We start from the raw sequence: 21,380 nt of genomic DNA, 5'->3' as shown, positions 1-21,380 counted from the left end.
GTCTCTTCAGTATGTCATTAACTAAGTCAAAGCAAATTAAACACATACTGTGGTTTGGGTTTTCTTTAATTATTGTCATCTTCCTATAGGAATTACCAAATGATATTGATTTTTCAAGATTTATGGCCAGACTATTGGTTTTATTTTAAATTTTAAAAAGGCAAACAATGAGTCATGGAACACTATATCATAAACTAATGATATGCTGTATCATGACTAACATAACATAATAAAAAATAAAAAATAGAAAGATACCCTATTTTTAAAATTATGTTCAATTAGCCAATATATAGTGTATCCTTAGTTTTGAAAGTTAGAGAAAGGGAGGTGGATGTGGGGATGGGGTAGTTGGGTGATGGGCATTAAGGAGAGCAAGTGATATGAACACTGGGTGTTATTTGCAACTAATGAATCATTTAACATTATACCAAAAACAAATTATGTACTCTACAAAGGCTAATTGAATTTAAATTTAAAAAAAAGAAAGGAAATAAAATATGATGTGGCCTACTGGATATAGTGCTGCTAATTTGTCTTGTACCCAGTACTCCACAGTAATTGAACTGCCTTTCTGAGGACTAAAATTAAAAAAAAAAAAAAAGTAGTTTAACACGTGCAAAAAAATAAATAAATAAAAAGCTACCCTATAACTGGGTAATGGGCATGAAGGAGGGCACTGAGGTAATGAGCACTGGGTGTTATATGAAACTGAGGAATCACTAAGTTAACTCTGAAACTAATAATGTGCTATATGTTAATTAAATTAAATTTCAATTAAAAAAATAGTTCACAATCTGAAGGGTTTGAAGAGGTGGGGGGTGGGAGGTTGGGGGAACCAGGTGGTGGGTATTAGTGAGGGCACGGATTGCATGGAGCACTGGGTGTGGTACAAAAACAATGAATACTGTTATGCTGAAAATAAATTTAAAAAATGATTTAAAAAAATAAATATATAAAAAATAAAAAATAAAAGTTACCTTAATTTTTTTAGAAATCATATTTTTATTTTTATTTTTTTCAGTGTTTCAAGATTCATTGTTTATGCACCACACCCACTGCTCCATGCAATATGTGCCCTCCTTAATACCCACCACCAAAACCCCTCCAAAACCCTGTTTGTTTCTCAGAGTCCACAGTCTCTCATGGTTCATCTCCCCCTCCGATTTCCCCTACCTCATTCTCCCCCTTAATTTTTAAATTTAAATTCAATTAGCAAAGGTATAGTACATCAGTTGTTTTTGATATAATGTTCAGTAATTCATTAGTTGAGTATATCACCCAGTGTTCATCATCAAAGCTACCCTAATTTATTAGCACCATGCCCAGTGACAAATTAAGTCATGTAAAGATACTTCATTTTTCACCTTACATTTTCATTTCTTCCACCAGAAAATGAGTTATATTTACATAAAAAAGAGTGTCTACCATTTATCATAGTGTTTGTCTATGTTAGCAAAAATGTAAAATCTAGAAGACATTTAGCTAACAAAGTAAATAAATGAATGAATGAGTAGATGAACACATGGATGGGTGTTTATCCATTTGAATAGATCTTTCTTTATACTCTTCACTGTAACTAGTGTATATACCTATAGGGTAAAACACTCATATAATTTAGTATCTTAAAATAGTATGCTTCAACCAAAGAACTGTCATACAGTTTGACCACTTAGCTAAATCAAATGCCTGTTAATGACTAAAGACTCCGTTCATTTGTGCCTTTGCTATATTGTTTCCCTTTCTGTAGATATTAATTCTCAGTTCATAAATTAGCACATTATCCTTAAAACCCAGTCTCTAATTTCTATGGACACTAAATATGGAATTATTAAAGTTAAAGTGGTACAAACAAAAAATGTTTTCTTTAGATAGTATTTTCAGAATAAGCCAATAAAAAGAACCCAAAATTAGGGCTGAAATTTTCTTATATATTTCCTGGGGTGTAGAACAAAATAAGTATCAAAGAATCAGGGAAACCACCCTCCAAGATGGACAAGACTCTGAACAAAAATTGCAGGACAGAAATTGTGATCTCTCTGTCACATCTCCCTCTCCTGCCCCACGAGTCTCCTTATTGCCCCTCTTACATCTTTGTTTCTCAGAGTATAGATTAGAGGGTTGAGGCTAGGCGTGACTACAGTGTAAAAGAGGGCAATGAACTTGCCTTGATCTTGAGACTTTCCTGATGGTGGCTGCAGATATATGCAGATGACGGGTATGAAAAAGAGGGACACAACCATAAGATGGGCTCCACATGTCCTAAAAGCTCTCTGAAGTCCGGCGGTTGACTGCATCCTCAGCACAGCCCGGGCAATGGCACTATATGAGCTGAGAATGAGGATGAGTGGTATGAGAACAAAAATGGAGCTCATGATCAAGAGGGTCAGCTCATTCACATGGGTATCAACACATGATAATCGCAGCAGTGCGGGAACTTCACAGAAGAAATGGTCCACTTGGCGATGTCCACATAAGGGCACCCAGAAGGTAAAGGAGGAATGAAGTGCCGAGGTGGTAAAGCCACTGACCCAGGAAGCCACAGCCAACAGGTGGCAGAAACGAGGATTCATGAGGACAGCGTAATGCAGGGGTCTACAGACAGCTGCATAACGGTCATAGGACATCACCACCAGGAGGACACACTCTGTGGTTCCCAGTGCAAGGACAAAGTAAAGTTGAATCATGCAACCGGTGTAAGAGATGGACTTTTCTGGGCCCCAGAGCTTGACCAGCAACTGAGGGATGGAGCTGGTGGTGTAGCAGAGATCCAGAAAAGAGAGGTTTGAGAGGAAGAAGTACATAGGTGTGTGGAGATGAGCATCCAGGTACGACAAGATGATGATAAACAGGTTGCCTACCAATGTCATCAAGTAGAACATCAAGATGACCACAAAGAGAGCTACCTCCAGATGAGGCCAATTGGAAAAACCCAGTAGAACAAAGTAGCCTTCAGAACTTGCATTTTCTCCCCTCATCATTCATTTTTCCCTGTACCTGAAGGAAGAATCATAAACTCAAAGGCTGCCCACTCATTGCCAATCTCCTACTCGCAGACTGGCAAAAACCTATGACATTTCTAAATACTGCTCTTATGAGAATAGCATTTTTATAGCTTTATTTTTATGTGTCATTCAGATATTTTTCTTGTTGTGGGTAAAAATCAATAACTTTTCAAGAGAATGAGTTCTTTTCATGCATCCCTAATTTAGTATTTGGGTAAATAAAAATTAAAGATCACATCCCACACAGCCAAAAGACAATTTTCATGAAAAATAATCTTTTTTAGTTTTACAAAAAGAAATGCTTTCACTTTATTCTCCTTTTATATATCTCAGGGTTACTTCTTGTTTTGTGGGACAGAGAAAGGGACATCTGTAGTTTAAATAATCTTACATATAAATGGGGGTTTACCATGAGATGAAAAATAACTCAGTAACAATTTTAAAATGTCAACATTGGGTGAAAAAAAATAAGCTTCAATTGCATTGTAAGATGAACAAAATATTCTTATTTATTTATGCTAATAGCTTATATCTAGACAGAAAATAGCATGCGACTGGAACTATAAGCAAGGGTGCATGTATGTAACACACATCCAGAAATGAGTATTCACACTATGAGCTAAAATAAAGATCTTAATCCTGATTGAAAAGTGAAATAGACTGGATGTTTCAGTAATAGAATGCTTCCAATCACAAATGAGACTACAACTAGCTTTGCATGACCAAAATGAAAATACAGAGTTGAAGGAAACTGCAGAGGGAGCAAGAGGAAAGGGGATGGTGTTTGGAGCAGGAAAGAGGGTAGGAACCAGTGGTGGTGCTTGGGATTGAAAGGGTGTGAATCACAGGCTGTGAGGCCTGGACAACAGCATGGAAAGAAAGTTTCCATAAAATTTCATGTGCTTAAGAACAGCAGCTAAGACATTTGAACTCTGAGTCATAATTTATAATTATTCCACATTTTTAGGTTTTCTACAATCTCAATTGATGCCTCTGAATAGAAAATTAATTGAGTTTTAATGGACAAAGATTGTGAGTATTGCATAAAATCCAATTAACAATTTATCTTGTGTTTGTTCTTTTGTAAAAAAATGAAGTTAAGCAACTCAAATGTACATTAATAATTTGGTTTTCAGTTGGCTTTTTCTCTTGTGTGTTACTAATTTTTCATAGAAAAGACGAACACTTTAATATATAGTTGCTATTAAAAGATATAATAGCTCACACTTACATGTTCCCAAACAGTTTCCCCAGCCACATCTGCCCCTCACTCTTTGCCATCTTCTCTGATAAGAAGATGGCAAAGACAAATTCAACCAGAACAGACCCACCTGCAGTCTTTTGAGGGACTTTTACTAGCTCAAATATTGTAACCTTGAAAAAGATAAGGGATGTCTTATTGGTTGAGTTACAGCTAGAAAGATAGGAACATTGAATGTGACCCAAGACCTTAAGACTAACTCTCAAAGATAATGATATGCTTTTTAATATTATTGATAAGGTAAGTGTCAACTTCATGAGGGATGGGGGGGGGGTGTTCCAAGGGATTCCTTTCTTATTTCCCTAAAATAAGTAGTAATAAAACACAAAATATTTTAATTCAGATGCTGCGGGTGTTTTCTCTGAGGCAGGCAAAATTTCCTTCCCTTACAAAGCTGCCTGAATTCCTTACTACATTAATTAAAAGAAAATGGGAGTTATGTGTTGTTTCTTTAACTGCTGTACCAGCTGTTGTTCAGCATTCTCCTAGAAGTAAAAAGGGATAGGAGATAAGGGGCAAAAAATTCAGAATTCATGATGAAAGAAGTTCGGAGATTCATGGCTTGATTTCCTCTTAGTGGAGAAGGGGGAATGAAGACCCTATCAATGGTACCTTTTGAACTGTGGAATAAAATCTCTCTCTCTTCCTTGAAGACAAACATTATAGGGAAAATGGATGGCTTAGCAGTGTCTTCTCACCCCAGTGTCACTAACATTCTCTGAATTCCTGTCATATCTGTTCCTTTGAACTGAACTTGACTAAGCGACACTCTCTCAACCTTTCCATGTTGACTTTCCTGTATTTATCCACTCTCCCTGCTGTCTTTTCCTGGCCTATGCCTTACTGTGTACTTAGCAACACAAGCATTCAGGCTGCCATGCAATCTGAAAATATCACCCTGTCTTTCTGTATCATCTGTGCTAATGTTCAAAATCTATCCATGGGAAGCAGAGTCTAAAACAAACTGTGATTATCAATATCACAGAAGAGAAAGCCTGGTCTTGTCCAAAAGATGTGCTTTGAACAGAATGCAGGAATTCTTTAGGGCATTTAAGGTATCAGGGGATGGAATTCTTATCCCAGAGCAAACAGAACCTTTGTGGAAACAAAAAGAATAATGTGACTTTCATTCCTTGACTGGGACCATGGGAATACAAATCTCAATATTGCAATTAATGCCCTTCAAGGAACTGTCCAGGTAAGAACAGTATAATGTTCACAAGATAAAACTCATTGTTTAATTATATTCAGTTAAACAACATATAGTACATCATTAGTTTTTGATGTAGTGTTCAATGATTCATTAACTGTGTATAATTCCCAGTTCTCATCACAACACATGCCCTCCTTAATACCTATCACCAGGCTACCCCATACCACCAACCCCCTCCCTTCTGTAGCCCTCAGTTTGTTTCCTGGGGTCCACAGTCTCTCATGGTTTGTCTCCCTCCCTGATTTCTTCCCGTTTAGTTTTCCCTCCGTTCTGCTATGGTTCTATGTGTTATTCCTTATTTCCACATATGAATGAAACCATACGATAATTGTCTCTCTCTGATTGACTTATTTCACTCAGCATAATGCCCTCCAGTTCCATCCATGTCAATGCAAATGGTAGGTATTCATCCTTTCTGATGGCTGAGTAGTATTCCATTGTATATATGAACCACATCTTCTTTATCCACTCATCTGTTGAAGGACATCTCACATCCTTTCACAGTTTGGCTATTGTGGACATTGCTGCTATGTCCACATTGGGGACATATGTCCAGCATGGGGGAGCATGTGCCCCTTCTTTTCACTACATCTGTATCTTTGGGATAACTACCTAGTTGAACAATTGCTGAGTTGTAGGGTAGCTCTATTTTTAATGCCTTGAGGAACCTTCATATAGTTTTCCACAGAGTGGCTGCACCAGGTTGCCTTCTTACACAATAATGTAAGAGGGTTCCTCTTCCTCCACATCCTTGCCAACATTTGTTGTTTCCTATTTTAAGTATTTCTGCCATTCTGACTGGTGTGAGGTGGTATATCATTGTGGTTTTGATTGGTATTTTCTTGACAGCTAGTGATGTTGGACATTTTTTCATGTGTCTGTTAGCCTTTTGAATATCTTCTTTGGAGAAGTGTCTGTTCATGTTTTCTGCCCATTTCTTGACTGGTTTATTTGTTTTTGGGGTGTTGAGTTTGTCAAAATAAACCTCTTCACAGAAATACCTTCAACTTGATGTTGCATTTGTACCAAGATGCCACAAAACTTATCACCAAATGACAGGGGAAACGTTGCTTTGAGTTGTATTGTCAATGAAGGGAATCGGTTCTGCAGAGTCACCTGATTTTTCCACTCCTTCCCATCAGGGTAGAGTCCAAATTTACCAGACAACTGGTTAGAAGTAGGGGAGATTCAGGAGTCATGAAACAGGAAAGGTGGAATATATTAAAACTAAACTTTTCTTTATTAACCTAGTGGTCTTTGAGAGTCATCCTACACCATTTATGCCTTCTTGGTTGTCTTTTATTTTTATTTATTTATTTATTTATTTTTAAAAAGATTTTATTTATTTATTTGACAGACAGAGATCACAAGTAGGCAGAGAGGCAGGCAGAGAGAGAGAGAGAGAGAAGATGAAGCAGGCTCCCTGCGGAGCAGACAGCCCGATGTGGGGCTTGATCCCAGGACCCTGGGATCATGACCTGGGCTGAAGGCAGAGGCTTTAACCCACTGAGCCACCGAGGCGCCCCCTTGGTTGTCTTTTAAATTCAATTGTAAGTTTATGCCTACAGAATTTAGAGAACCTATTTAAAGAGTATTTAGAGCCCCAAATACCCTCCTTCCCTCATCTCTCTCATCTCATCTTCTCTCATCTCCTTCCACAATCATATCTATTCTCACCCCAACAGGACTCTGGTGTTTCATTCTATGGAAATGTCTCTGAACTACACATTGCTAGGCACATTCATTAACTAAACCCTAGCCCTAGCCCCAACTCTAACCCTTAACTCTTAATTCCTAACCCCTAATTCAAACCCTAACATAAACTTAACCCTCTTGAGAGTCTCTGAGCTGCAGGATACCAGGCACATACCATCACTCTGGCAGTAACACCAACCCTTACCATCAACCTGGTCCTAAACCTAAACCTAACCCTAGATCTGAGAAAAAAAAAAAAAGTCATAATATTCATATATTAATATATTACTTGGCCTTAAAAAAAGAATGAAGTTTTTCCATTTGCAATGACATGGATGGAGCTACAGAGTATAATGTTAAGTGAAATAAGTCAGTAAGAGAAAGACAAATACTGCATGATTTAGTATATATGTGGAATTTAAGAAATAAAACCAATGAGAGCAAAGGGTGGGGGGAGAGAGAGGCAAACCAAGATACAAACTCTTAACTACAGAGAACAATCTGGTGATTATCAGAGGGGAGATGTGGGGGGAAGTGAGTGGAGGGAATCACTTGTCATGAGCAATCCTGTTGTATGTAAGCGATGAATCACTAAATTCTACACCTAAAACTAATACTACACTGTATGTTAACTAACTCTGGAATTTAAATAAAAAAAAACTTCTGAAATTTTTGAAAATAATTCAAATATCACTCAAACCTTTTATACTGAACGTTATGATGATTATCAATTTTAATTTTTCAAAAATCTTCCATTAACAACTTCCCTTGACTTCCCATTAAAATCTCTGTCCATGAAGGGATTTTCATTTCCTAATAACGAATCACATGGCTAATGCTGTGGCCTGTTTTCTATATTGCATATCTGCTCATCTAGCAAGAGGCACAGACATTAATTAGAAAGTCTTAAGCTTGTATCTCCCTTATTTCCTCCAAACTCTAACAGTGCTTTGGTTCTACAATAGCCCAACTCATCTCACTTGCCTTTCACATTTGAACTCTGTCTGGATACCCTAGGCTTTACATACTACCTTCCGATTTTACACTGGTTTTGATGTGCCTTCCCTAGTAATAATAGCAAATACTTCTAATGCACTTAATAAGCATTAGAATATTTTAAACACTTGGCATAAGTTGGCCCTTTTAATCCCCACCAGTATCCTATACAGAAAGCTAGTGTAATTACCAACTTCTCTAAATGAGGAAACTGAGGTACAGAGAACTTAAGCCACTCATCTTTTGCTACAGTGTTAGTGGTGGCAGCAGGATATGAAACCAAGTATGCTGGCTCCAAAGCCAGATCTCTTTGTCACTCCAATATAAGTTCAGCCACACACATTTTGCTAATATATGTGAGAGATAAACCATTGCCATACAAAGCTATCTTCCATTAATGTAAACCATTAAAGTCTCCTGTGATTTTATAGAGAAAGTGATGTAATATTCTGTTTGTACAAGGATAGAAAACTACTATTTCACCTTCTCAGCTCAACTGCTTATGGCAGCTCCCTCCCCCTTCTGTTTATCTGCTCGTGGAATCACGGCTCCCCATACTTTGAGACCAATGTCCTGAGATACTCTGTTTGTAGAGATCCAGTTGTACCTTCTTAAATCTCAGGGTGGTTTCATGGATGTTCAGAATTGTCTGCTAGGTACCCAGTGCAATTCAGGGGACAGGTTGAAAGACGTTCCCCTACCCCTTCACCATCTTTTTCCTCTGAATGGACACTTCTCCAAGGAAGACATACAAATGGCTAACAGACAGATGAAAAAATGTTCAACATCATTAGCCATCATGGCAATTAAAATCAAAACCACGATGAGAAACCACCTTACACCAGTTAGAATGACAAAAGTTGACAAGACAAGAAACTACAAGTCTTGGCAAAGTTGTGGAGAAAGGGGGACCCTCTTACACTGTTGGTGGGAATGAGTACAGCCACTTTGGAAAATAGTATGGAGGTTATTCAAGATGGTAAAAATAGAGCTACCCCATGACCCAGCAATTGAACTATTGAGTATTTACTGCAAAGATACAGATAAAGGGAAAAGAAGGGTCTTATGCATCCCAAATATTTATAGCAGCAATGTCCACAATAGCCAAACTGTGGAAGGAGACAAGATGCCCTTCAACAGATGAATGGATAAAGATGTGGTCCATATATACAATGGAATATTGCTCAACCATCAGAAAGCATGAATACCCACTATTTGCATTGACATGGATGGGACTGGAGGAGATTATGCTAAGTGAAATAAGTCAAACAGAGAAAGACAATTATATGGTTTCACTTATATGTGGAATGTAAGGAATAGCATGGAGTACATGAGAACAAGGACGGGAAAAATGAAGGCAGGAATCTGAGAGAGAGATGAACCACGAGAGACTATGGACTCCGGGAATCAAACTGAGGGTTTCAGAGGGGAGGTGAGTGGGGGGATGGGTGAGCACAATAACGGTTATTAAGAAAGGCATGTATTTCATGGAGCACTGTGTATTATACACAAACAATGAATCATGGAACACTACATCAAAAACTAATGATGTACTGTATAGTGACTAAAGTAATATAATAAATTATTTTAAAAAAAGACAAGTACCATATCATTTCACTTATATAGAGAATCTAAAAAATAAAGCAAATGAATAAAGAAACAAAAAGCAGAATCAGACCTGTTAATACAGAGTACAAACTGACAGTTGCTGGGGTGGGGGCAAAATGGGTAAAGGGGATTGAGAGATTTAGCCTTCCAGTTATGGAATGGATAATTCATGGGAATAAAAGGTACAACACAGTATGGTGACAGATGGTAGCCATACTTGTGGTGAGTATAGCAGAAGGTAGAGAGTTGTCCAATCACTATGCTGTACACCTGAAACAAATGTAATATTATGTCAACTATATGAATAAATGAAATATAAATAAAACAAGAAATAAGAAAATAATAAAAAAAGGATAGAAAAATGTAAAATCCCTTTTTTTGTTTTATTTTTTTCAGTGTTCCAAGATTCATTGGTAAAACACTTTCTTATGTATATTACATTAAGACTAATTGGGGCGCCTGGGTGGCTCAGTGGGTTAAGCCGCTGCCTTCGGCTCAGGTCATGATCTCAGGGTCCTGGGATCGAGTCCCACATCGGGCTTTCTGCTCAGCAGGAAGCCTGCTTCCCTCTCTCTCTCTCTCTGCCTGCCTCTCCGTCTACTTGTGATCTCTCTCTGTCAAATAAATAAATAAAATCTTTAAAAAAAAAAAAAAAAGACTAATGTAACTTTAGTCATAATACTAATATTAAAATGTAATTTAATTTAGAATTTAATCAATTTTATAAATATTTTATGTAGTTTTATATACATATATAAATACATAATATTACAGAAATATACAGCAATAAATAAGCATTACATATAAATATTATGTATATATGTATATAAATGTATGTATAAACATATATAATACTATAAACATAAATATATAACACATATAAACATTATATAGTGTGTAATATAAAGATTACATATCTACAAAATTAACATTATATGATGAATTCTTTTGATCACTTGTGAAACAGTCACCTGTTCCATCCTTCTCTATCCCTGACACCTTTCATAAATAAGCACCCACTTTGAAATATTTTGACTTTTCCTTTTGGCATTTATCTATTTCCAAATAATACACTTAAGCTATTATTTTTTGTTGTTGTTGTTGTTTAGGTAGTATCTATTAAATCCAACCTGAACAGGCCTATCACCTTCTTCTCCTTTATAATACCCTGTAATTAACTAACAAGCACACTTAATCTCCTCAGTGACCCCACTCTCCTGCACATGAGTGCCATCCTGACACCCCCCTCCAATCATCCTATGAAATAATTTTCTACTTGTCCTCTGTGGTGTTCTGTTAGTGGGCTCCATGCCTTCTTTTTTCTTGTGAAACACATACTCTTTCGGTGATTTTCTTAGCTGTCCCAAAAAAAATTTGTATTCCATGAATGTCAACTTGAGGGAAGTGTTTTTCATTTCTATACTGATCCTGGCTTCCTGAACAACAGATATCAGCCAGAACAATATATTCTTGAGTTCAGTAAACCTGGTGGCAGCCTATCACTTCTGCTGGGATTAGTTGTCCCACTGTTTGGCTTTTTAGAGGAAGCCCAGTCTAGAGTTTTTCCTCTACTCCCTCCATTGCCTTGTAATAAATTAATTGTCTACATTATGTACGATTTTGTCTAAGATGTCTCTGTATTTATGTACTGAACTCTGAATAAAATTTATATTTTCTAACAAATAATTATGAGGACATGATCCTCAGGAATAGAAATTCAGGGAGAGTGACATCAACATCATGGCAGCATAAGATACCCATAGGGACCTCCAGTTCCCTGTGTTCCCCTCACACTGCCACCAGCTCCCTGTGCATGGTCCTGAGGATAGTAGCAAGAGCAAGCTCCAGTGGATGGCTAGAGAACATGCTCCAAAAGCAGGCCAAGGTCTGCTGACCAGTCAGAAATCACATACTTAACTTGTGGCATCACCTTCAGGAAAACAAAGGGAGGCCATCAGCATGCAGCTTGGTGCATGTTAGGATCAAGATATGCAAGAGAAGATATGATTATCTGTTTTGTGTGTGTTGAGTTTGAGGAGTTCTTTATAGATCCTGGATATCAACCTTTTGTCTGTACTGTCATTTGCAAATACCTTCTCCCATTCCGTGGGTTGCCTCTTTGTTTTCTTGACTGTTTCCTTTGCTGTGCAGAAGCTTTTGATCTTGATGAAGTCCCAAAAGTTCATCTTCGCTTTTGTTTCCTTTGCCTTTGGAGACATATCTTGAAAGAAGTTGCTGTGGCTGATATCGAAGAGGTTACTGCCTATGTTCTCCTCTAGGATTCTGATGGATTCCTGTCTCACGTTGAGGTCTTTTATCCATTTTGAGTTTATCTTTGTGTATGGTGTAAGAGAATGGTCGAGTTTCATTCTTCTGCATATAGCTGTCCAGTTTTCCCAGCACCATTTATTGAAGAGACTGTTTTTTTTCCACTGGATATTTTTTCCTGTTTTGTTGAAGATTATTTGACCATAGAGTTAAGGGTCCATATCTGGGCTCTCTACTCTGTTCCACTGGTCTATGTGTCTGTTTTTATGCCAGTACTATGCTGTCTTGGTGATCACGGCTTTGTAGTAAAGCTTGAAATCAGGTAACGTGATGCCCCCAGTTTCAACACACACAAAACAGATAATCATATCAAAAAATGGGCAGAAGATATGAACAGACACTTCTCCAATGAAACATACAAAGGGCTATCAGACACATGAAAAAATGTTCATCATCACTAGCCACCAGGGAGATCTAAATTAAAACCACATTGAGATATCACCTTATACCAGTTAGAATGGCCAAAATTAGCAAGACAGGAAACAACATGTGTTGGAGAGGATGTGGAGAAAGGGGAACCCTCTTCCACTGTTAGTGGGAATGCAAATTGGTGCAGCCACTTTGGAGAACAGTGTGGAGATTCCTCAAGAAATTAAAAATAGAGCTTCCCTATGACCCTGTGATTGCACTACTGGGTATTTACCCCAAAGATACAGATGTAGTGAAAAGAAGGGCCATCTGTACCCCAATGTTTATAGCAGCAATGGCCACGGTCGCCAAACTTTGGAAAGAACCAAGATGCCCTTCAACGGACGAATGGATAAGGAAGATGTGGTCCATATACACTCTGGGGTATTATGCCTCCATCAGAAAGGATGAATACCCAACTTTTGTAGCAACATGGACGGGACTGGAAGAGATTATGCTGAGTGAAATAAGTCAAGCAGAGAGAGTCAATTATCATATGGTTTCACTTATTTGTGGAGCATAACAAATAGCATGGAGGACAAGGGGAGTTAGAGAGGAAAAGAGAATTGGGGGAAATTGGAAGGGGCGGTGAACCATGAGAGACTATGGACTGTGAAAAACAATCTAAGGGGTTTGAAGTGGCAGGGGGTTAAGAAGAATAATTATGCATTAAAGATCATTGTGATCATTATCTCTGGAATGTACAGAAACATATTGCCCCTTTTAGGACCTATTCTCATAGTGGTCCCTATCAAATCCTTCACCTGATGCTGATTACTGACAATTCTGAGGACTGAGGTGGCAAGAGCATTGAGGCGGTGTCCCAGTGGCACCATCACTAAAGGCAGGGCCCAGGAGGGGACAGGTTCAGGGAGGGGGATGGCCTCAATTAGCCTTCAACAAGAAATGGTCCTTAATTGTCTCTTTCTTCTCTGAAAGAGACAACCCCAGAGGTTACATTGCCATGTGAATAGAAATGAAATATTGGAAATTTCAATGGCTGTACTGAGCGGGGACAAAACATCTCATCATGTCTCCCTGCCAAGTATGACAAAGTCCTTGGGGACCTGGGGAAAATGAGCTCCTCGCTATCAGTCCCTCTTCTTAGCCAGCTCAATAATGAGGTCCCCAGGGTCTGCCTTCCTACTTAGGAAGAAGTGTGTACTTTGAGAATCTCTCTAACTATATTTCTAACTTTAAACAACAAACACTGCTTTTTAACCAGGTCCATAGAGATGTCTTCACCATTTTGGGAGAAAGGACAAGCAAATGCCACAGGTCTCTGGCTTCTCAGAAAATAGTGGGGCCACCATCAATAAATCAAACCAAGATGCTGTGGTCATTCCTCTCCTCCCTTCTAGATCATAACTACCCTTCTAGATCATAACTGTATTATGGGTAAACAAGGTACTTATTTAGGGATTAAGAGGAAAACCCTATTCTTCCCTTAGAGGACAGAGAAAAAGCAGGAAAAATACAAGTGACCAAATCCCTGGGACACTTTTTTGCTTTTGTTTTTGAGTGTAGTTGACACAATGTTATATTAGTTTCTGGTGTTCAATATAATGATTCAACAATCATAAACATTATGAAATGCTCACCATGATAAACATAATCACCGTCTATCACCATACAAAGTTATCACAATATTATTGACTATATTCCCTAAGCTATACTTTTCATCCCTGTGACCTATCTATTTTAGAACTGGAATTTTCTGCTTCTTAATCCCCTTCTCCCATTTCACCCATCCCTCTACCCTCTCCCACCCCCCCTTTGGCAACCACTAGTTTGTTCTCTCTATTTATAAATCTGTTTCTGGTTTTCTTTGCTCCTTTTGTTTTTTTAGATTGAAATTTTGCCACTCACAACAATATGGGTGGTCCTAGAGGGTAGTCTGCCAAATGAAGTAACTCAAACAGAGAAAGACAAATGTCACATAAGTTCAATTACATGCAAGATGCTGCTTTTATTGATTTGGATTCATTTATCCATAAATCATATATGCAACTTAGGAATTATTGAACACTACATCTGAAACTAGTGATGTGCTATATGTTGGCTAATTAAAATTTTTAAATTTAATTTAATTTTTTCAGTGTTCCAAGATTCATTATTGATGCACCACACCCAGTGCTCCATGCAATACCTGCCCTCCCTAATACCTGCCACTGGGATCACCTAACCCCCCATCCCCCTCCCCTCCCAAACCCTCAGTTTGTTTCTCAGAGTCCACAGTCTCTCAGGGATCCCCCTCTCCGATTTTCCCCAGTTCACTTCTCCTTTCCTTCTCCTAATGTTATCCATGTTATTCTTTATGCTCCACAAGTAAGTGAACCATATAATAATTGACTTTCTCTGCTTGAGTTATTTCACTCAGCATAATTTCCTCCAGTCCCATCCATGTTGATGAGAAAGTTGGGTACTCATCCTTTCTGATGGCTAAGTAATACTCCATTGTGTATGTATGGGCCATATCTTTATCCATTCATCTGTTGAAGGGCATCTCAGCTCCTTCCATAGTTTGGCTATTGTGGACATTGCTGCTATGAACATTGGGGTACAGATGGCCCTTCTTTTCACTACATCTGTATCTTTGGGGTAAATAACCGGTAGTGCAATTGTAGGGTCCTAGGGTAGCTCTATTTTCAATTTTTTGAGGAACCTCCACATCATTTTCCAAAGTGGCTGCACCAACTTGCATCCCCACCAACAGTGGAAGAGGGTTCCCCTTTCTCCACATCCTCTCCAACACTTGTTGTTTCCTGTCTTGTTGATTTCGGCCATTCTAACTGGTATAAGGTGATATCTCAATGTGGTTTTGATTTGAATTTCCCTGATGGCTAGTGATGATGAACATTTTTTCATGTGTCTGTTAGCCATTTGTGTGTCTTCCTCGGAGAAGTGTCTGTTGTCTTCCGCCCATTTTTTGATGTGATTATTTGTTTTGTGTGTGTTGAGTTTGAGGAGTTCCTTATAGATCTTGGATATCAGCCCTTTGTCTATAGTGTCATTTGCAAATATCTTCTCCCATTCCCTGAGTTGCCTCTTTGTTTTGTTGACTGCTTCCGTTGATGTGCAGAAGCTTTTGATCTTGATGAAATCTGAAAAGTTCATTTTTCACTTTTGTTTCCTTTGCCTTTGGAGACACGTCTTGAAAGAAGTTGCCGTGGCCAATGTTGAAGAGGTGACTGCCTATGTTCTCCTCTAGGAGTTCGATGGGTTCCTGTCTCACATTGAGGTCTTTCATGCATTTTGAGTTTATCTTTGTGTATGGTGTAAGAGAATGGTCGAGTTTCATTCTTCTACACATAGCTGTCCAATTTTCCCAGCACCATTTATTTAAGAGACTGTCTTTCTTCCATTGGATATTTTTTTCTGCTTTGGCAAAGATTTGTTGACCATATAGTTACACCAAAGATACAGATGAAATGAAAAGAAGGGCCATATGTACCCCAATGTTCATAGTAGCAGTGGCCACAATAGCCAAACTGTGGAAAGAGCCAAGATGCCCTTCAGCAGATGAATGGATAAAGAAGATGTGGTCCATATATACAATAAAGTATTACTCAGCCATGAGAAAGGATGAATACCCAACTTTTGCATCAACATGGATGGGACTGGAGGAGATTATGCTGCATGAAATAAGTCAGGCAGAGAAAGCCAATTATCATATGGTTTTACTTATTTGTGGAACATAAGGAATAGTATGGAAGACATTAGAAGAAAGGGAAAAGTGAAGGGGAGGAAGTCAGAGGGGGAGATGAACCATGAGAGATTGTGGACTCTGAGAAGCAAACCGAGAGTTTTGGGGGTATGGAGGGATGGGTTGGCTTGGTGATAGGTATTAAGGAGGGCACATATTGCATGGAACACTGAGTGTCATATGTAAATAATGAATCTTGGAACACTACATCAAAAACTAATAATGATGTACTGCATGATGACTAATATCACTTAAGAGAAAATAGTAATAAAGAATAAAGATCTTTTTGAACTGTTAAAAAAAAACAATAGTGTCTCCATAATTGAATTGATAAACTTAGAAGGCTTGAAGTTGTTCTGAAGGGTGGGGTGCCCAACAGGGAATGCACAGCTTAGCCCAGCTGCCCACTGAGACATGAGCTACTATGGCAGAGACCAGTGAAAAATACCTCTCAAGTGACATTATGATACAAAGTGCACAGATGTGGGGTTGCAGTACTATTTTATAATGATTAGTTTGAACTAATGGGTTTATATTTTAATTTATATTATTACATATTTTATTACTTAGTACAATTAGTATTTCAGAGTACAGTGTAGAACTACTTTCACTACATTTTCACAAACATAGTGTGCTTAGTGGTGCATAGAGCCAAGCATCATTGTCGCCTAACATCACTGTATCAAATGCAGCACATGAATATCTCACATAAAATTTGGGGAAATAGGACACAAGAGTGAATTATTAGAGAAAACCCTATAAACCTACTGTAATTTTAAATACTTTCTATTTATTTCCCAGCTATCACTTGGAAGTGAATATGCCCCTCACTAGGTTGACTAATGCCCCCTTTACATCCTTATTCCTCAGGGTGTAGATAAAAGGGTTCAGTGCAGGTGTCACCACTCCATAGAAGAGTGCCATGAACTTGGGCTGGTCCCTTGAGATGGAAGAGGGGGGCTGAAGGTACATGCTAATGGCTGGACCATAAAACAAGAAAACTACAATGAGGTGGGAGGAACATGTCCCAAAGGCCTTCCTCCTTCCCTCAGAAGACTTAATTTTAAATATAGCATGTCCAATACAAGCATAGGAAGCAAGAATTAAGCACAGAGGAACAGCTAACATAAAAATACACACCACAGAGAGCATAAGCTCATTAGCAGCCTTTTCTCCACAGGCAGCCTTTATCAGAACAGGAATCTCACACACCAAATGATCCAATTTATTGAGGCCACACAGTGGTAACTGTAAGGTAGCAGTGGCCTCTGAGACAGCATAGGTGATTCCAGTCAGCCACACAGTGGATACCAACAGGGTACAGACACGTGGGTTCATGATGAGGGTGTAGTGCAAAGGCTTGCAGATAGCCACATAGCGATCAAAAGACATAATAGCCAAAATCAGACATTCTGTGCCCCCCATTATGTGAAAGAAATAAAGCTGAGCCGCACAGCCAAGATAGCTGATTGTCTTCCGAGCAGTTCCCAGGTTAAACAGCATCTGAGGGACAATGCTTGTGGTGTAGCACATGTCCAGGAAGGAGAGGTTTGTGAGGAAGAAATACATGGGGCTGTGCAGATGGGCATCTAACCTAGACACTAGAATAATGGCTATGTTTCCAACCATGGCCATGGGGTATGTTATAAGAAGAATAGCAAACAGAGGAAGCTCCAGCCAAGGACGGTCTGAGAAGCCTAGTAGAATAAACTCTTCAGGATGGCTGTTGTTCATTGCACCAGTCTTTACCTTGTTTCACCTACAGCAGAGAAGTGGCAGAAAATATAGGAAGAGTTAGGAGAACTGTATGTGTCATCCACTGACAGAGGATGGGCTACAGAATCTTGTGAGGGAAATAATAAAAGGGATCTGACACCAGGTGACTTACTTTCCCTCCTGACACTACAAAACAGAGCTGGTGACTTTAGAAAAATAGCCTGACCATGCTGAAACTCAATGTATAAAAGCATGACAACGACAATCTCCTTGTGTTAGAAAGAGGATTAAATGGAAAGTGGAAGCATCTTGTGTTTTGGAAACTCCAAAGTAATGATTTTCAAACTTTGCTTGCTTGCATAAAAATCATATGAGGAGATTGTTAAAATGCAATTTATCGATTTTTGTCTCTTGGTGTCTGATAGAGTGGATGTGAGATGGGGCCCCGGGGACACTGATGCAAGGTATTACTGAAATATTATGAGCAGTGGAATTCTTGAGGTAGCTGACACACAAGAAGGAGAACACGAGCTCTAATACCATCATGACAGCCTTGTCCAAACTCAAGTAGTCAGTTGAATAGTTTTATCATCTCTATGGAGAGTAAGAAGGTAGATTTTGTACAAGTCCGTTTTGGTATTTTGGAAGTGAGCAAGAAATGTCAGGTTCCTGAAGTCTGAACTGAGAGCTGAGCCATGACATATGTTTCCCATGCTGAAGAATTTATTTGGGGATGTGTATTTTCTTGTATAAGTACTTCCTTCAAACTGGGCACTTGATTTTTCCATTAAAACTTAATTTACTATCTGGTAGTGATTTTCCTTTATTAAGTGGACTTTTGATTCTATTTTTATAGGAGTTTGCACAGTTATTAGTGATCCACTTGATTGTAAATAGCTACAAATACAACTTTTAACTTCAGAGAACTGGTGTCAGGAGGAAAGCCGATATTCCAATTCAGTCAGGACCAGAGACTCACACACATATTCACAAACTATTTTACATATTCCTTTTCTTTTTCTTTCTTTTCACAGTATTAGTTTTGTGTGTGTGTTAGTCACCATACAGTATATCATTAGCTTTTGGTGTAGTGTTCCATTTTTTTTTTAAGATAAGCACATTGTAACAAGAAAATCAACCAGCTGAGTAAAGTAGTGTTTTGGAAAGATTAACTAGAGAACCATTTTTTTTTAAATTTATACTGTTCTTTCCTTTAGTGGTAAACTGTGTTTTGTTATATCTACAATTTTTTTTGCAAGATAAGATAGATTATGATTATGGTTATGATGCATCCAGTGACAAATTCTGAGTTACCTCACTAGTGAGTTAGTGGTTTAAGAGTAACAAACATTATGTTTGTATGGTTACAAAGTACAGTTTTCACATTCTATATTTCATTAAATCCTCAAAGCCATCTTGTGAGGTGTTACACAAAACCCAAGTTTTTGTTTGGAGGTTCTAGTGGGGGAAGTGCAGCTACTCATACAGCCTTGACCAAAGAACGGTCCTGTTCTATTGGGGAAGGTCATTCTCTGAGTGCACAGTTTTGGGAGGGACACACATGGAGTAGTGAGGGAGGAAGGGGCCACCTGCTTAACTAGCCAGATCATCCTAATCGACCCTGGCAATCAAGAGGGTGACAGATGTCACAGATAGATACTCATCATGTGTCCTCCTTAATCCCCATCACACACTTATCCCATTCCCTTGTCCAACTCCCCTCTAGTAACTATGAGTTTGTTCTCTACAGTTGAGTCTATTTCTTGGGGGATAGGAGGCATGCATTTGTGATGAGCCCCAGGTGTTGTATGGGAGCTTTGAATCACTCTATTGTACACCCGAAACTAGTATCACACTGTATGTTAACTAACTGGAATTAGAATAAAAACTAAAAACAAAAACAAAAACAAACTACTCATGACTAAAATGTGAATGTTGCTCTTTGATTACACACTATCCCTAGGTCAGAAGTGCACAAATAACAATAAAATAATAATAATGCCAACTAATCCTTAATAAGCCCTGGTGCTGAAAACTCCAAGAAGGATTTTGCACACATTACATCATTTAGGACTCCTCCCTAGAACTTATGAGAAAGGAAATTTTGGTATCCATATTTTAGGATATTGCTAATCATTCACTTAGGATATAATTGATCATTCAGTGAATGATTGCCTTCTAATAATTAGGGAGGTTCTAAAGATCAAAAAGCAATTAATTACTCAAATGAGGTAGTTAGATAATAAAACTATGATTTCAGACTCTCAAAATTCCAAAGAAAGCATCTGTAGTCTGGAGATGTTTCCTGAATGAATGTGTCTACTACACCTTATTTGAACTTGACATTACTCAAGATGTGGTATGAGTGCACTATGTTAGGAACACATGTTTGTCTAAGTTCTTTTTCAGGTAAAGAGTCTATGTTTTAGATGGGATCTGAAGTAAAAGCGTGATATGAGTTAATTAGTTAAAATGAGTATTCTAAAATTATGATCTACTCACATTATTAAATAGTTGTCCACTAAAATCCTTCATGTCTTGTCATTTAATATGATTATACTCACCTTTTAGATTTTCCTGTCATGGAACATAACTCAATTTTTTAAGGAGTAACTTCAGATTTGAGCCTCTATGAATTCTTCCACAGTTAATTTTATCTAACCTTAATGATTCAAGTATGCTTTCAACAATTTTATTAAATTTGTATTATTTGGAATTTTGTTCATATTACTCATCTCATAGACTAGTTTTGTTTGTGATGGTGACCAGTCCAGCTCCTCCTTAAGCTCTTTAAATAGTTCCCTAGAGATACCACAGCAGTGTCTTAATCAATAAAATACACACATTATGCATATTTGAGCGTCACAATTCTATCTTAGATTTGTAAGCTTCACCATGTCATTTTCACAGGACTTCATTCCTGTTAGTTCTTGAATCCATGACTTTGGATCTTCTACTTCCAATGATTTTTTCATCGCTGTTTTACCGCACAGGGGTCCGTTTATCCATGGATGCTTAAAGTCCGTTTAATGAAGTGCCAGCCTTTATTCCTTTTGACACCTCCTTTATACCTCCAATCACAGTTTCATTCCAGCTTATTTTAACCTTACATCATCTTCATCACACACTTTTGGTTTAAGTGAAAGCCTGAGAGAGATTAATTACCAAAAGTAATCTGCTTGCATTCTATTGCCCCCAAACTAGTATTTTCAAAGTCTAGAAAAGTGTTCCTGAAATGAAATGCTTTCTGCTATTCTTATATATATTAGGAACTGTGATGTACACACATTCCCACCCTCCCAAGAATGGGCACTTTAAAACAAGTGTCCTTTTACTCACCTTATTTTGATAAGTATCACTCAATCGAAAGGAATTTTGGAAGAAGACATGTATTTCCAAACTTTCAGAGAATGATAGAGAAACTGTAGTACATAGATGAGTACCTAA

General features: G+C 38.1%; 3 protein-coding genes across 3 annotated transcripts in view; 1 reads left to right on the top strand and 2 right to left on the bottom strand.

The window, feature by feature from the left end:
• Positions 1 to 21,380, top strand: part of LOC125101887 (olfactory receptor 2W1) — a 311,804-nt gene that overhangs the window by 190,965 nt on the left and 99,459 nt on the right. The gene's annotated exons all lie outside the window — the stretch shown is intronic.
• On the bottom strand, positions 2,040 to 2,982 carry LOC125101893 (olfactory receptor 2J3-like). The gene is given in 2 exon segments (XM_047732461.1): positions 2,040 to 2,964; positions 2,966 to 2,982. Coding segments are annotated over 2 exon segments (942 nt in total).
• On the bottom strand, positions 17,022 to 17,951 carry LOC125101895 (olfactory receptor 2B11-like). The gene has a single exon (XM_047732462.1). The coding sequence runs from the start codon at positions 17,949 to 17,951 to the stop codon at positions 17,022 to 17,024; it is 930 nt and encodes a 309-aa protein (XP_047588418.1).

Source organism: Lutra lutra, chromosome 6 (assembly GCF_902655055.1).
Source record: "Lutra lutra chromosome 6, mLutLut1.2, whole genome shotgun sequence".
In the NCBI taxonomy this organism is placed as follows: Eukaryota; Metazoa; Chordata; class Mammalia; order Carnivora; family Mustelidae; genus Lutra; species Lutra lutra.
The sequence above is the reverse complement of the archived record's forward strand: the minus strand, read 5'-3'. Positions and strand labels throughout refer to the sequence as shown.